This window comes from Lagopus muta, chromosome 8 (assembly GCF_023343835.1).
Source record: "Lagopus muta isolate bLagMut1 chromosome 8, bLagMut1 primary, whole genome shotgun sequence".
Classification (NCBI taxonomy): domain Eukaryota; kingdom Metazoa; phylum Chordata; class Aves; order Galliformes; family Phasianidae; genus Lagopus; species Lagopus muta.
In genome coordinates this window covers 19,603,672-19,621,503 of record NC_064440.1, presented here as the reverse complement: position 1 = coordinate 19,621,503, position 17,832 = coordinate 19,603,672, and the positions used below count along the sequence as shown (strand labels likewise).

Genomic DNA, 17,832 nt, shown 5'->3' with positions numbered 1-17,832 from the left:
CTAGGAGACAAGGAAGTAAAAAATGAGGCAAAGAGATTTTAATACTAAAATATCATAGTTTGTATAGATAACTACTGCACTGCACGATATTTAAGATGCTTATCAAAACAGGCATAATGTACAGTCTGGTTTAATTCCTTTCTCTCATACAGATCTACAACACTATAGTCAATTTTGATATACCAAATGGGTGAAATACAGACTACACTGAGTTATAAAGAGTTAACTGAAGCTCTACATGACACAAGAGACATTTCATAAGCCTGTGGTCAGAACGATTAATGAGGACATGCAGATCTCACAGAGCACTCACAGAGCACAGTGAACTCATATAAATATTTTCTGATGACGCAAGACAAAGACTTGCTGGTTACAGCCAGATCCACTAACTACAGAGAATTACTTTGAAGCTGGCTTGGTTTCTTTTGCAGAGAGTTTTAAGCCATGAAAAGTATTTGTTCAGTGACTCTTAAGCAACACGTAGCTTAAAGACTTTGCCTACAGACTGCAAACGCTAAAAGCAATTCCATTGTTAAACACACACATGAGTACCCAAGCCTCTCCAGTTACTTGTAGGCGTATCCCAACAACATAAAACTTAAGAGGTGATCCCTTTGCTCTCACTAATGCAACTAACTTACTTCAGACGCTTCATGCTAAGTTAAAAAAAAAAAATGTAGATAAAAAGCAGTTCTGCAGTGCAAATGAGACCAAATATGAGGAAATCAAGCTGGAAAAAGAGCTCCCTGTCCTACAGCAGGTGAGAACCTGAACCTGTTCAGTCCAACCTGCCAGGAAGACCTTTTGATCAGTCCCACTCTTGGAATTTCAGAAGTAAATCAAAGCAAGTTCTGTCAAATTTTGTACCATTGTATTACTATAGCATGACCTGAAAAGCCTTAAAAGCCAAAGAGTTAACAAATTCTGCTATACAAGTATTTGAATACCATGAAAATTAGAAACATGACATACAGAATCAGGGCATTGCAGGAATTTGATTATTTTAATAATGTAAATACCTTAAGGTGCAAAGCTTTCTATGCAAGAAATACACAGAAATTTGTACAATGCATAAACAAACTGTACTGGCACTTGATCTTTGGTTGAGTCATTACCCTAAAAATACACTGCCTCATCTTTCTGCAGTATTTGTCTGTAACCCTCACAGTTCCAGGAGGTAGAAAATAAGTTGTAGTCTTCATTTACAGCTGTCTCACTTGTGCAGAATGTTATCTGTCATGGAATATAGAGGTAGCAGGTTCCAAAGCTTTCGGATTGTCATGGAAAAGACATTTCTCATTCGTAATTTTGTATGGGATTCTCCCTAGTATATCGTGAATTCATGTGTTTTTCTCTTCTGAATTTAAATGATAAATTTATATAAAAATTGTGCCAAAATAAAAATTACATTGTGAAATTATGCAGAGCCTTGGAAAGGACCCATATGAAATCCTTAAAACCCATTTTATTTCTTACACTCCAGATTTGCAAAGCAGGACTTTTCAACCTAAACAATTATGCTTTGGCCTCAGTCCCACACTGTTTTTAACAAGAGACTTAGAGTGAAAAGAATGAAGGCCTAGCTCAACAGTGACTCAATTCTGTTGTGAAGTAGATCCATGCAAGTCTATTAATGTCAGTAGATAGAACTGAGAACAGAACCTGATCCTCATACTTGTTTCAGGACATAGAAACTATGGGGGGAGGAAAAAAAAAAAAAGTAATGCATGCCAACTCTTACAAGGCATACACTGGATATGGTCCCTAAGTCATGGACAGAGAAAATAAAATCTATATTAGCAAGTGTTAATATTCTCAAGGCTTCTTGGCACTATTACAAAGAAGATGGTGGCAACAGGCTAGTGCTACCTGGCAGATAAATAGACTTTGAAAATCTCAACACTAAAGTTTCTCCAGCCATGAATAAAACAGTTGTCATGTCCACATTTTGTTCATACTGTATTTTACACAGTTCCCTGCTCTGGAAAACTGCAGAGAAATGTGCATCGTATCTCCATCATCTTTCAACATAGGACAATCTCTTTACAATGCTATCAGTGTCACTATAAACCACTTATGTAAAACTGTACATAATAGAACATAGCAGTGTTCATTGGTTCCACCTTCTTCAAACTGATATATAAGGCTTTTCCTAAACTAGGAGAAAGAATCCCATTGTACCTCCTGCTGTGATAAACACTGTAGAAGACCATGGTCATAATCTTCAGACTGGTAATGTAGCATTTCCAACTATTCAGTATATCAGTGTTGCTTACTGGAATTAATCCAGTTCTCAAACTGAAGTTTAAAAAAAAAAAAAAAAAAAAAGCAACAGAAACAAAAAAAGTCAACAACAAAAAATATTAAACTAAGAGGAGGAAACCTGACTCCACTATTTAACTCTGAAGCATTTTGAGAAACAGTTTATGTAGAATAATAGAAATCCGTATTACGCAGTCACTGCCTCACCATTGTAATGTTTCCCAAGCTTCCACTGTGTCTAGATAGAGGAGGTTTCATCTTTGTGGAGGATTTCCATGCTTGTCTGTGTGTGGTACAGTCACAACTTTAAATGTTTTTTAAATGTAGCTACTCTCTTTGATATCAAGGGACTATGTGTTCAGATATACGCTCACATGTCCAACTAACTGAAAGCCTCAATTTGTGAGAAGAAGAAAAGCGAGGCTGGGGACACTGTACAAACGGTGTTTACACCACTGAAGTGCTTTTGAAATGGAAAGACTCTGCATGAGGAGGCTTGCAGCTATGCCGCAGCCTTGCCGATACCAGTGAGGAGCTCATCTTCAATGTAGTGTTGAACGTAGGTGGCAAAACTGTAATTTCTCTCTTTTTTTAAAACTATTTTTTCTTCTTTTATTTTTGAAATTTTCATCTAAGCGGCAGTTTCTTGTACTATAGTGACTCCTGCTGGGAGAGTTAAGTTGAAGTAGCTGAAGGTCTCTTACAGATATATCAACTCCCGGCCAGTAAAAAGATGTCCTAAACGCAGGAGATGGAGTTAAACTGTTCCCCTACCTTGGACGCAATGGCTTCTTTCATCACTAAGAACAAACCCCTAGGTTTTACAATTGAGACTGAGAAACTAGTACAGTACTTGTACAATTTTTGATCTACAGCATCACGACGTGAAGCTGCAACAATTAGATGTAAAGGGTCCATTCATGAGGAATAACATCACTTTGACCCTTTGTGTTAGCTCCTACTGCTAATCTTTCCATACGCGTGAACTTACTTTCAATTTGAAGAAGATGAAAAAGTCTTTTGCAAAACCCCAATACTGTTTTCTGATCTATGTACCTGAATGTAGAAACGTAGTCTTACCTCGTTTTTTTCCACTACAAGCCAAGCTACTTGTAATCCTTCCAAGCCTTTAAAGGGGACCTCCCTTGTTAGCATCTCCCAGAGAACCTGGAACAGAGAGAAAGAAAAGAATTTTTATTTCTGCACTTTGTATTTTAAATACATTATTAAACCTTGATACAGCACTATTCTGTATCCAATTATCAGGCAACCAGTTTCCATTTGCAGGAACTTGGACCAGTGTTTGTGTGCAAGATCCTCTTGCTAAATTAATTTGAATGTTTCTGATTTTTCCTCTACAGTAAAAACTGGGTTGTGTGGGGCCTAATGCCTGCAATTTTATGAGAGCCACAGAAAAAGCTTTTTTACTTTTTTTGTACACTATTAAGTTCATATTTGGCAGTTGAGACTTGGGAAGACAGAGAACTCCTCCTATCCTTCTTAGCCCCAGCTAGGCACATCTTCGCCTTGCAGTCATCTTTCATTTAAAAATATTTCTATACGATTGCAACTAGTGCTTTTCGGTAGTCAGGATGTGATCCATAAGGTATTTTATTCCTATTATATGCCTACAAAAATAGTAAATATAATTTTGCAAGCAAAACCCTAACTGTCTATCTCCAAGTACGTGATTATATTAAGCCATACAATATATAGCACATCAACAATAATTCTGTTCTCCCCCTATATCTTATAGACACACTGTCCTTACATACAGAAAGATGTACTAATTTTTTAGCATAAGAACCTTAGGTACTTTCTAGAAAGAGTTTGGCACCACTAAATGATTCATGTCACTCAATCCAACTTGTTTTCTGCCTCAAGGACTACATACTGGCATTCAATTAAATTAGCAAGAACTTTATACCTTCGCTTGTGTTTGCCTCTATTTTTATCAGAATCTTCATACTTATCTCTTGTTACCAATATCTACATAGAAACTTCTTCCATTTGTATACCAAGCACAACAGCAATGAAAGACATCAATAATTTAGCATGTGACCAAATGTATTAAGATCCTTAGGCAAGTCTCTATATCCTCATCGGCTGGGTTAGTACCCAGGCTCATTGCAGCTACATCATTCTGAATGGATTCTGGCCAACTATGAAGGTAATAAGAAGAAAAACACAAGGATACTGGCAGATGCTGCTCAAGCAGAAAAAAAATGCATTGAAGCAGATTTGGGCCTTTAATCAACTGAACAGGGTTCCATCAATAGACCTATTTGAATAATTCTGCTTCAGTCAGAAAACTGATCAGTAAAGGTAAGCACATCTTGGAATAATAAGTAAAAGAACATTTTACCATATATAAGAAATACACGAGGAAGGCTATTCACGGAGGCATTCAATTCTGCTGTTTTCCTCAATTCACCCTCTTCAGAAAAAAAAACACCAACATTTTGACTTCTAATTCCAATTATCACCTCACTACTGGTAGAGGTAGGAAATTTAACTGTGAGAGATGAGTGAAATAATTTAGCAGCCTTATGTACTTCAGTGCAGTATACAAAAACAAAAAACACTTGGACCAAATCAAACACAAGCTGAGTAGCCTTGCAGAATCACCTCATCTGAATGGTTCTAACAGGAAACCACAAAGAAATCCAAGTTTGCACATCAGACAGAGAAGTATCTAAATACATCTCTCAAGAAAAGAGCACAATGAAGTACAGTTAAATGTCTCCAAGAACCTTGAGCTGGAAAACTACACTGTTCTGCTATTTTTCTTACAGAAGACTGAATTGTCTACTTTCATTCATGCACGCAAGTCTGTGTGGAACATTTTGTACTAAACTCTGCATCATGACACCTTTAGTGTTTATTTCCACTGCCTGTACGGATCACTACTTTCCTAAATGAACAGTGATTACTCGAAACACTTCAAGATTACATATAGTTTGAGTGAACAGCAATCTCACAAGACACAAAATTTTTTTCTTAATGCCTCATTTTTCACTAGTAGTATCAGAAGATAAAAAACAAATCCTTGCATTTATTTATGCAAGTTTAAAGCAATGTTCTTACAACAAAGCAAATTTCATATCCAGGCTACTGCTGTAAGCTTAAGACTTTTCTTCTGAGGGTGACATGTAAGTATCTTAGAGAACTTTCATACCCCACTCTGAAATATCACCTAGGGTGAACGAGAGTATTATTAGTCTTACAAAAACAGCAAATTGTATCTTCTGCCTTACCATTTGATGCTTCCTGTCCCTACGTTCATACAGCTACAAAAAGTGCTCCTGAATCTGACTTGCCCTGACCTGTTTTGTTTTGTTTTTTTTCCCCTCAAGATGCACACTGATCATTTTCAGAACTAAATTCTCAGCTCACCTTATATGGAAATTAATCTGTCTTCCATTTCTGGTATAATTTAATTGGGACACTGACATGATTCACTTCCCCTCCCATCTTTGATGGTAAGGATCACCAGCTTTCCTGATCACATAACATCCCTATGACGACAGACAGCAGGTGTTCACAGTGAAATAGCCATGCCAGACACAATGATGGAAAACAAAGCAAGATCATTTAATGCAATGGTTTGTAAGCTGTGGCCTCTGAAGATTTTAGGCTCTTCTTTGCATGCAGAGAAACAGGTTGAGACTCAAAGATGTGAATGTTCATTCCATATATGAAGCTGAGAATAAGATTGATATGTCCTCAGTTCTATTAGCTGAACTGTGCATTTCAGTTCTCATCCTGTCAACTATGTGACAATGATCTAAAGAAAAAAGAATAAATATAGTCCAATCCCTCAACCCCAATTCAAAACCAACAAAAGCCATAAAAGACAGGAAACACCCAAATAAATGATTTGAAGAAGAAACAAACTAACAAGCAAAAAAAAAAAAAAAAAAAATCCTCCCACTCTGGAAATGCTTTCTCCTGGTAGGAAAGTGTAGGCAAGTGCACACAGACGAGTCTCAGGAGTTACAATTATCAGAAGTAAGGCATAAGCAGAAAGTGCTGTTCTCTTAGAGGTACTGCCCTTGAAAATTAGGTCAGTCTCCTCTGGATTGATCCAAGTGGAAGTTAAAGATCTCATAATTCTTTTCAAAAAGAGTAAGGGATAGCCCCTGGAGCTGGCCAACATTCCCTCTATAAATAACCTATGTCCTCATAGCTAAAGCAATGCATGATCTATTGCTAGGAGCACAACAGCTGCTACACTGAACTTCAGTCTCAGTGTACCAATAGTCAATTAATGCTTTTAATTTTTTGTTCTTGCATTTAAAAATATTCACCTACACAGCCTTCTGTGATTAAATGTACTTACATAACAAACACACTGCAGTCCACTACAAACACTTTTTCCAGGTTAACATATCCCAAGCATTTATCTTCATGATTTCAGAACAGTTTTTAGGGGGAATGTTGTGATTCCACATACACTTTCATATGTGGAAGAGGAGCAAAGGATCATTTTTGAGCTCTGCACACAATGACATAAGACTGTTACTGATCTAAATGGATTTGTGGGTTGATCATTTGCAGCGCTTGGTGTCTGTTGTTTAGAGTATGCATTTTGAAATGGATTAGAAAAGAGAATCAGAGCAAGATCCATGTTTGTATCACAATAAATCCGGAACATTTAGATTTAGCATTTACTATGCTGTATTATAAATTACTCGCTGTTTATCTCAAAGAGAATTAATGGAACTGTTCCTCCGCCCACAAAGAGCAGGACAAACTAATATGAACATTATCTACAAACACATATGTAACTGTTTGCAATGAGGCAAGTTCATTCCAGGTGAAGAGCAACTTGGACCTGTATGGTGACAGAAAGACTAGTACTTCATGGACAAAGTGCTCACAAAGCTTAAGCAGAACATTTAAAATCACAGACTCAATTATAGAAAGCAAAGTTAGGAAAAAAAAGAAATAGAAATCTTACGGGTATGGTAACAATTACTGTGAACAGAATATCTATTCTTAGCATCTTACTAGTTTACATTTGAAATGATTCTGTTCTTTGTTAACAAGACTTTAACTTAAGAAATGCAGATTTGTCTCTCCAACACAAAAGCTGCTGGCAAGTGTTACACTTCCAAAGGCGATTCTTTAAATGTTGTTTTTACAGATGATAATCACTTGCTACGAAAAAAAAAACTCCTTTGAAGATTTTTGTGTTGTTGTTTTCAGTCTCCTAACAAATTCTCTGGTAGTCCAACACTTACAATAGGGAGATTCCAGCTTTCAGTGTTATTTTGAGACAATTTTCTGCTTCCTGACAGCTCCATAACATCAGTAACTTTATCAAGTGAGAATCTGGGCTATGGCTATTCATCATTTCTCCCCTTGCATCTCCTATGAAAACAGTGGTGTTCCAAGATGTGGCAATGGAGTTATCCAAAGATGAATTCATTCCTAAGTGCTTCAGAATTCACAAGCTTCTATCCACACTAGAGCACATTAGCTCAAAAACAACATATTAAACATGTGGTTCAGGTATTATTAGGCATACTGAAGTAGCATTATACACCTGTAACCACATTAACATATTCTACTAACAATGAACTGTTTTCATACTGAGGGTAGTTGAGTTTTGCCTCCAAGCACAGGGCTGCCAAAGGAGGTTTACTTTTTGGAGAAGGAAAAATAAACTCAATACAACATACTGTTCCTATGGCTCTAGTAATACTTGACATGAGAAAATATTAAACAATTGCTTACTTTCTCCCAGTTCTAGAATATTACTTGAAGTCAATCACACCAAGATGATGATGAGAGTAGTTCTGAATTGTAAGACCATTTTTAACATTTCTCTTCTAACATTTTTTCTTTATTTTGGAATTGGAATGTTATCTTTCAGTGGATAATATGCGATTGCTTCCAGTAACAGTTTACATTAACATTTACATTTGTTAGCTTATGTTCTATTACTATTTGTGACCTAGCTCTGTTAAGCAAGCAAATACTTTAAATCTGCCAATACAGGCTTCTCTCCCATTACAAAGTCTCAGTCTTTCATTGCTAGGATATCTCACATCATCTTTTTATTTTTTTAACACTATGAACAACTGCTTGACAAAAAGTTTATGTAACCTTCTATTGGAACCATCAGCTTAGCTATACGTGGTCACAGTCACTAGCTTAAAACCAACAACCTTACATCTCCATCAACTCTTCAAAGAGAAGGAGGCAATATTTTGCAGGTACTGAAACAATTTCTCACTGCTGAAACCAAAATCAAAAAGTTATGTATGCAGATCCATACGCAGAGTAGGACCCCGCTTCCTTTCTCTTTTCCCCTAAAGTACTGTTGTAATAGAAAGGCTTTGGGGCCTGGCTTAGAACTGGTCTGACCAGGAGAGTAATTTCTAGTCTATTTCACACTGCAGAGTAAAAACACATCAGAATCTGACTGCAGGCAGAATGAAATACTTCACAATTACACCTGCAAACCTGACTTTGCGATGCATTGTAACTGGTTATTTCCCTTTTGCATAAAAGGAAGACCCATACTGTATTTTTAGATTGGGCCTCAACTTCCGTTCTCTCAGCTACCTGCTAATGACAGCATGGTCTTTCAAACAGGTAAGCAAGGAAAAGTGGCCTCCTTTTTCATCTTAACTCAGTGACACCCTGTTTTATGGAAAGCCCTGGTATATACCTATTACAACTTTTCCCTCTTATTTCACTAAAACATAAGCAGAGATTAATGATGCAGATTGCTCAGTAGCTCCTGCAAGCCTTCTGACATATGCTAAATACTTGTGGTAAAGCTTGCATTTCCCACACTGGCATGCTGCTAATCTAATCAGATAAGTGTCTTATTAAACATGCAAGACGCTGCTCTTCCTATCATTTTCAAGCACATAATTATGAATTATGGGTCAGTCTTGAAAAAGTCTGATTTTTTTTGTTGTTGTTGTCCTTATTCAGAATTGTTGTTCTTGCATCCCATGATTTATGTCACACTGGAGTTCTGCTTCTGTGCATAGAGAAATAAAAGGCACTCACCACTCCGTATGAGTACGTGTCACACGTCTCCGACACTGGGAGACTCTGAATAACTTCTGGGGCCATCCATGGAAAAGTACCAACTAATGACATGTGTGTTGTATGTGAATGGAACCTTGAGGCACCAAAATCACAGATCTGGCAAAGATAAAAAGATAGTAGAGCATGAACCTCATTTACTAGTCATCAAAATATCAAGTCACGCAGCAGGATCTCTCACATAATTAATATAATTGAAGTGTTCATACCTTTAACACGCCATCAGCAGCTATAACAACTACAAATGAAAAAACAACAGATTACAGGAATGCTATTAAAAACAAATGCAATACATGTTCACAGCAAAACACAATACATTTTCACAGCAAAAAGAAATCCACTTTATCAAGAAAAATGATCCAATCGGCACAGGATGTACAAATATGCATGATTGTCCTGGTTTCTTTGAGCATCTTTGAAGAACACCTGCTGAATCCATGTAAGCCTCTGATCAACTTCAAAACTTTTCAGGTCCTACTGAGCTCAAAGGTAGAAAGATGACTATAACTAAAATGTAGATAAGCTTCATTATCCCCAATGTAGCAGTTAGGCTTAACAACAATTAAAAAAAAAAAAAGGAAAAAAGGAGAGAAAAGTTAAAAAAAAAAATAAAAATAGTGCCATACAAATAGGCTTTTTTGTGCCTATTATCACTCTGCATGCATTATTAATATCTGTACTCCTCCTGTCCCATTACTAGTTCCTGCTTCATTTCAAATCAGTATTTCACAAGTTTTGTTAATGGTTGTCAACTGCCAGGTACAGTCTAAAACAGTGCAGCTCCACACTGAGTAGTTATTGCACAAAAGCAGACCATGATAGTGACAAGATTTTCAGACTAGAAATTACAGGCCTTATCCAGTCTATTACATCCAGTGAACAACAGTCCTTCATGGCACTCAACATTTTCAAATAGAAAAAGCAAGTGAGGAATGTCCAGGCAATGTCTGACAGCTGGTAAGATGGACACTATTGTGGTCAGCCAGATACAACTTGAAAAGAGCCCTCCACAGTGCACTAAATGATGCCAGGACAGTAACAGAGACAACAGTGTCAGGATGTAGAGAAGGAGTGACACTCAAACAGGCTTTTCTGTGCCTTAGCAATGGCCAGTGTAGCTTGATGACAGCCAAGGTGTTAGTTCTGCACATTCACAAAGCTCAGGTACAGACTTGATTGCAGCAGTAACAACTAAAAGTAAATACAGAACATTTTATTGTTTTTACTGCTACTTTACCGTTCCTGGACTTCAGATCTCTGTGGATTACTTTGACTGGAGCTTCCATGTGTAAGTAGTGCATGCCTACACAAAACAAGCAATAGTCTAGTTAGGCAGGCTGAAGGTAGCCATTACTTATCAGCAGTCATGTTTTTTAGTTCCAATTTCTTGTCCCCATTACAGGCTGGCATACATACATGAAGGCCAGATGCAGGAGAAGGAAAGGTCCGCATAACCTACTCTGAGTGAAAAAAAACTAAGCTATGCTCAAAACACCTACATGGGTATGCTAATGCTTCTTAACTTCATATTTAATTACTTTCTCTAATGTATTTTCTGCACTGGGAAGCTAAGATAAGAATGCACTGTTCAGTAGTTTACATTATTTCCTGTATGGCCACAGAGAGCACAAAGGCTCTGCATTATTCTGTGAAAAATGTCAGCATGTTTGTGAAGAACCAGCTTCCTTAAATATACCAATTCAAATAAAATGTAAGGATAATTATGCCTTATAATTACACTACATCAAAATTGTCCTCTTGGGGCTTAGGAGCAAACCAGAAGTATAAAACCAGCTCATAGAAGGCATTTTCACTCCAGAAATGATTTTGGATTTAGAACAACAAAGAAACATATTGAAAAGAACAGTGAATGAGTTTGTTGTTGCTGCTTTTTGTGTTAATTACAGTTGTTTTCATTTGTTTTGCTTTTTCTTCTTTTGCCTTTTTTTTTTTTTTTTTGACAACTTGAAAAAAGTAGTTTAGGAAAGCTTTCCTGACTTAATAAGGAAAGTATCTTCATTTGTTTGCTGCGTAAAATAAAAGACATCACTGGTCTGGTCTTGCTTACCTTTAGCTATGTCAGTTGCCCAGGTCATTATATGATCCATATCCATCTCTTCACTTTTGTTACTATTAATGTAATCAAACAGTGAGCCAGCAGAAGCATACTCTGTTAGAAAAATAAAAAATAAAATAAATAAAATAAATGCACGTGACATTTTAAAACACTGCACCAGAACTATAAACCTTAATGGAAACTCTGCCAGTTCCAAAAAGCAGCTCTTTGAAGCTTAATGACAAAGAATTTGGGTTCAGCAACTAACACTATTAATAACACTATTAGTAACACAACAGGAGAGTAAAAGTCCGTTCTGACTGTCCCAACACAGACATACCTACTGCTAAGGGAAAAGAAATGTGAAATCATCTATAATGACGAGACTTAAAATGAAAAGGCATCAGAAAGCTCTGGTATAAAGAGAGCTCAGGCCAGGCAGTTCCAATTCCAGAACGAAAGATTCTGGTGATTATTTTCTTTTTTAAGATTTATGAGGGTCATTTCTGTTCAGAGAGAGAATGCTGTAAAAATGGTAACGTGCCGCTGAGCAATTCTGTCCACTTGTGACTTTACAGACTGTATGCAAATAGAGGCATGCTTTCGCTGCTTTACATTCCCTCAGCTCAGGACGAGTCAGCACAGCTAAGAAAGCAAGATGTTTTCTTATGTTCCTTGTTCAGCACCAATAGTTGTTTTTCTTAACTTTTTCCATCTACACCTACAGAAACCCGCAGCAGGATCCTGCAGGCAGAAGCAAAGGCTTTTTCTGCCCAGCAGTGTTTGCAAGCATGTCAGACAGAACACAATCTGACTTCCAGAGTCCACTGGGCTATGAACTGGAATACCAAGCTCATTACATTTAGACTTTGGGAAACTGGAAACAACTGAAATCCCCACAGCACTACTTTTATATAACTTAAAATTCTTCCATATTTGAACAGTGAAGTTGCTTCTCCCAGTCACAACAGCAGTTAAGAGATGAGAGACTGGTGGTACCAGATCCTTACTGCTGTTTCCAAAGAGGACAGTCATCAGTGGTGAGAAGTACTGCCTTTAAATTATGCCCCATAACAAAAGACAATTATTTTATTTTTATATAGTAAAATCAAGTATTAAATATATAATATTCTGTTAAGAAAAAACGGTAGTAGAAAATGAAGACAAAATTTTATTTTTCTACCTCTTCATGCAGGAACAGAGAAGATAAAATCACTTATTAATTAAAAAAAAACAAAAACAAAAGCACACAGGAAGGAAGGAAGAAACTACAGGTCTAACTTTGAAGCAAAGTGGGGCAAATTTCCATGAGCAGCAGGGCATGAAGCAAACCAGCTGGTTTACAACTGAAATGCTTCATATCTGCCATTTCAAAGCAGCAACGAAATCATTCTCCTCTCAGACTACAAAAAATATATCCAATTTGCTGTTTATAATAGTATTAATCAAGGAACAATACATCATAGGCTAAATGCATAAAAAGTAAATATTGCTCCTCATCAATGAGATCAAAACCACTGGGAGAGTACCATGTGGGTCAAGACAGAATCTGCAGCCCAGAATATGGTATATCCTATGAGAAGATTCTGTTGCTAAATGAAAGGAATGAGGGAATAAGTACTAAGTCCCTTGAAAGTAAACGCTCTAGTTGCAAGTTAGTTTTGGTTCATTGCTGCAGGACCTCCTGCTGCAAGGAGGCTCTGCAGGAGACAGGCATGTTGCTTTGATGTCACTGAAAGAGAACTAAGATGCTGACCTGCACATTTCCTCAATTAAAACATCAGCTTTTTTTACCCATGAAGTCATCATGTGTCTTATAAATGGATTCTTCAGGAATAGTCTGCCTGCATGCTTTGCATGCCTTTACAATGCATAATTTGATCCACCAGAGTCAGGGATAACTGAGATCCCCAAGCCCTTCGCTGCTCTGTACGAACAGAGGCAAGCAATCTTCAAGCGATATAGCTTGATTTTTCACTATTTCTCCTAGTATGTATTGTGCCACAGGATTCTACCACAAAATTATAGATTTGGAAATTACATTGCCATGGTAATTTCTTTCAGTGATAGAAAAGAGGTATTTGCTTTAGAAAGTAAGGTTGTGAATGCAGAATTGGACTCGCTCTACCACTGACTGGGATACATTGTACGCATCTGCACAGATAGGATACATAAGCACTAAAAATCCTTTGGGAGGAGGCAGCAGTGATCAAAACCTAGACCTGAAAGCTACACACCGAGACTGCTGTTTGCAGTCTGCAACATCTAAAACAATGTGATTCACGTTAGCAGCTCAATGGGCTCAACAACCAGTTGTAACACTGATAAAAGAGCTGCTCCAAAAATGTTTTAACTACGTTGGTCCTCAATGTCAGAGGCAGATGGTTGTAGAGGTTGAACTTTCCTGCCAATATTCCATTATTTTGTGTTGCCATGTGGCAAATGGCAGCAGAGGAGGAATCTGACAAAATGGCCTTTGACATGTAAGTGCGTACGGAGCAGTGGTTTGTTAACGAATTCCTCTATGCGGAAGAAATGGCACCCACTGACATTCATAGACACTTGCTGAACTTTTATAGAGACCAAATGGTGGATGTGAGCGCAGTGAGAGATACATTTCAGCAGTGGTGACAGAGAAGGTACGTTCCAGACAGTCACACAGATTTTACAAGCATGGCATACAGGCTCTTGTTCATGGCAGGCAAAAATGCATAGCTAGCGGTGATGACCGTATTGAAAAAAAGTGTTTTGTATTTGAGAATTTACTCTATCAATCAGTGCTATTGTGCTCTTTCTATCTGTTGTAGTGGTTTCCACGGAAATAAATAGGAGGAATTACTTTTGGAGTGACCTACATACATCCCTGTACATGTTTTGACTGCAGATGTAGCTTTTCTCATTTGGACAGAGCAGTCCCAGAGAACTCTCTGACAATCCCACATAAGATGTTATGTACAGCCAATACTCAGTATATGCTTGACTGAATGTCCTCATCTCCATCATTCTGAAGAATCATTAGGTTCTCGGGATTTTTTTCTCATTTGGGTTTTTCCCTGGCAGGACATAGATCTCTGAATAAACCACAGGATTAAGACTGCTGCACTGAAAACTACACAGAAGATCAAGGAGTAAAAACCTCTCTCAAAGAGAGAGCACACACGAGAGAGATACGTCAAGCACAATTAGCATTTTTTCCTAAGTCTCCATTCTCTCATTTGAAAACAGCTGGAGAAATCAAGCCTTACTTCCCTTTCAGCCCAAGGAACTCAAGTCTGGAAGCTGCAGGGAGAAGCCAATGCCGTTTAAAATCAGAATGCTTTTTTTTTTTCTTCTTTTCTTTAACCAGAATAGATTCAGACCTCTTCCAGTAACAAAGAGGACTACAGAACAGTCTCCTTCACACAGATGGTCCATATTCCCAATGACATAATGAACTATTTCAGCTGTTCTCTGTCCAGTGATGAGCAAGCATGTCAAATGACCTTCTCCAAACACTGACCTTCTGTGAGAGCAACTGAGGACTTTCTGAGCCAGACATCATCATTCTGGATGATCTGATCACACATTTGCTTTGTTAGTCTGCTCTCTAGTTTGCACTTATTACCTCTGCATTAGAAATTATAGCTATATTACTTGATTTATTAAGATTTTTATTACATAAAGAAGGTATTTAATTTCCTGTCTGATAATGATATCATCAGTCTAACCTCTGAGCAGTATAGACTAAGATCATCCTTCATGCATCTCTGGAGTACTGGTGGTACTGGTTTCAAAACTGCGACATCCAATAAGCAGTGAAGCAGTTGTGCATCTCAGAAGTGCTACCACAGGATTATGCTGCCATCTATGGTGTTAACATAAGGTCTAAGAGACAGGCAGAAGTGAATTTCCACAGGTTTTGTGCACCACTGGAGGGATTTCTACAGCTGATTAGAAGCTGTGTTTTTTCCAGCACACAATCTGGGGTGGATCCTTTCCAGCAGATGCCCTGGAGATAGCTAACACCAAAATGAAACCTTGGCTAGGGCCAGCATTTGCAAAGGCTGACAAGCAGAAGATATTGCCTACAGTTTGGAGATACCTACACACAAAGAACAGGTTCTGGATATCTTCATATATGCCCAGCAGGTGACAGATTACAGCTATACGAGTGCTTTGTTCTGGCAGCTGCATCTACTCTGCATCTGATGCCACCCAATAAACAGAACCGTAGTGCCAAATGTTGTTGCCTCTTTCGAGGCCACTCATAAGACCAGAGTTTTACAGAGTCATAATGAAAATCAAATGAAAATCCTTACCTGTAACTATGCCGTAATTTGGAGGTTCGATGACAGCTCCATAGAACTGAATGATGTTTTTGTGACTGAGCACGCTGAGTATTTCTGCCTGTTGAAAATAAAAAAGGCAGACAATTAAGAATGGTGCCTTTACTGTGGTATTTTAGACTCCAGTGGAAATACACAAATATTTAACATATATATGTACGCACATACATATACGTGTCTAGGAAAGACTACCCACAAATGGCTAGAACGTAGAAACCTCATGTGTGAGTTTGGTAGATGAGTGCTTAGCTTGTTCAGAAAAAAAGATCATACTATTCCTTCATATCAAGGCACAGATGTAGACGCTAGGTCTCTGTAAAAATCTGAAGGCCTAGAAAATGCAGTTCAAAGACAGATCTGCAATATTTGGCAGGGCTGTAGAAGTTTAACCCAAAAATTGTGTTTGTGTACAGAGCACTGTGAGATCAGTGAGCCCAGAGCTCCAGGCAGTTGAGAGCATACTGTGCACCATACAGCTCAATCTGATGTTTACTGGAGACATGGAGTTTGCTACGCATGCATTGCAGGTCTAATCAAACATGCACAGCAAGCATGCTTGAGATTGCCAAATAGCCAGCAGTGCGGTTGAAACTGTTTTTCAGCGCAGGCTCTGATGATTAGAAGATGTTTAGAAATTCTGGATAAATATACAGAATCTTTGAATTCCACTTGAAAAATGTTTTTAGGTATGATAAAGACTGAAGGATACTGAAAATGCATCCACAGCCATTAAATCACACAGTCCACCAGGCTTTTTGAGGGAAAGTAACAGATATTACCTTTGAGACCTCACAGTGGTTTTGCTTTAGTAGTATATTAAAATAAACACTCAAAAGATTTTGCAAACAAATTTTTAAACAGAAGTATGTATTGTACAAATACAGATAATCACAGAATCACCAGAGTTGGAGCATTACTTACAGACTAATAGGTCGAGAGTATGCTAACTTCATACCAGTCGTGCATTTAAGAAGGAAAACGTTACTGTCAGTTACTCTGAACTTAGCAAGTATCCCTTCTAACAGAGCACTTCTCAGATCCTTTGACTGACTGTAAGAGTGTTGCTGTTTATCTGAAGGTGAGTCTTCGCAAATCTGCATAGAGAACTGCCAATTACACTCCTTTGTGGCTTTCACTTTGTATAGATTTGTTGAAATCTAGAAAGACTAACAGCTTTGATGCAGCAAAATATGTTAAAGTAGCTAGCGCTACTGTAAAAAATGTAAAGACACTGCAAAACAACAATTTTTTACCTATGTTTTATAGCTGGAACAGTGATACATGGGTAAATAAACAACCACAGATACAAGCTTCAGAGGGTTCAAATATTTTTAACTGTTGTTTAAAGTTGCTGTTTAAAGCCTTTTCTGAGTAACTTCAACAGTTTTGAATTCACACCTCCAGCTAATGCATGAACATTTATGCATACTCATTTAAATCTCAAACTATAGCTTTGAACTTGGGTTGCACCAGCTCTTCTGCAAGCTAGCGAAATGGTGCTACTATGAAGAGAGAGATCTCTCACAGTATCAGAAAAGTCATTTTCAAAACAGATGGCGTTTTCAGCAAATCATACTGTAGTAGGCCATAGGACACAATTCACCCACAAGGCAATCAAAGAAAAGAACTGGCAGCTGTGTAAGCAAAGGTGGGAAGCCTCAGCTGCTGATGAACACTCCCACAGGCAGTGGCAGGATGTGACGGAGGATGTGTAGGGCCAGCCAGGGCTCTGGCAGCAGCAGCTCCACCCTCCAAGCTGCCTCCCACCAGCCTTCCTGGACAGCTGACCTCTGCAGCAGTGGCAATGCCTATTTTACCAGCTGTGCCCTCCAATATCTTTGATAGCATCCTCTGGAATGGAGATGGCAGCCTACTCCTTCAAAACTGCATCTCCACATGCTAGCAGACCCAAGGCCACTGTGCTTCAAAAACTTTTGTATTATGCTTAAAATTACTTCAGGAAATACTAAACTGCGGAATGTCCTCTATCAGCGTTCCCACTAGATAACCAGGAGACCCAGTACTCCTTGACTATCTACCTGAATACTGCTATAAACAAGACAGGCACACCAGGCCCCAATCACCTTTGGACAAGCCATTTATGCTGTATTTTCTTGA

At 38.0% G+C, this 17,832-nt stretch overlaps 1 protein-coding gene across 3 annotated transcripts in view; it reads right to left on the bottom strand.

The window, feature by feature from the left end:
• The window catches only part of MAP3K20 (mitogen-activated protein kinase kinase kinase 20), an 87,716-nt gene that overhangs the window by 43,487 nt on the left and 26,397 nt on the right, over positions 1-17,832 (bottom strand). For all 3 annotated transcript variants that reach the window (XM_048952481.1, XM_048952480.1, XM_048952482.1), the window contains 6 exons: positions 15,688-15,775; positions 11,402-11,503; positions 10,571-10,636; positions 9,543-9,571; positions 9,295-9,432; positions 3,343-3,429 (listed from right to left, as the gene is read on the bottom strand). In XM_048952481.1, the coding sequence (XP_048808438.1) occupies positions 3,343-3,429; positions 9,295-9,432; positions 9,543-9,571; positions 10,571-10,636; positions 11,402-11,503; positions 15,688-15,775 (510 nt within the window). The remainder of the gene's footprint in view (positions 1-3,342; positions 3,430-9,294; positions 9,433-9,542; positions 9,572-10,570; positions 10,637-11,401; positions 11,504-15,687; positions 15,776-17,832) is intronic.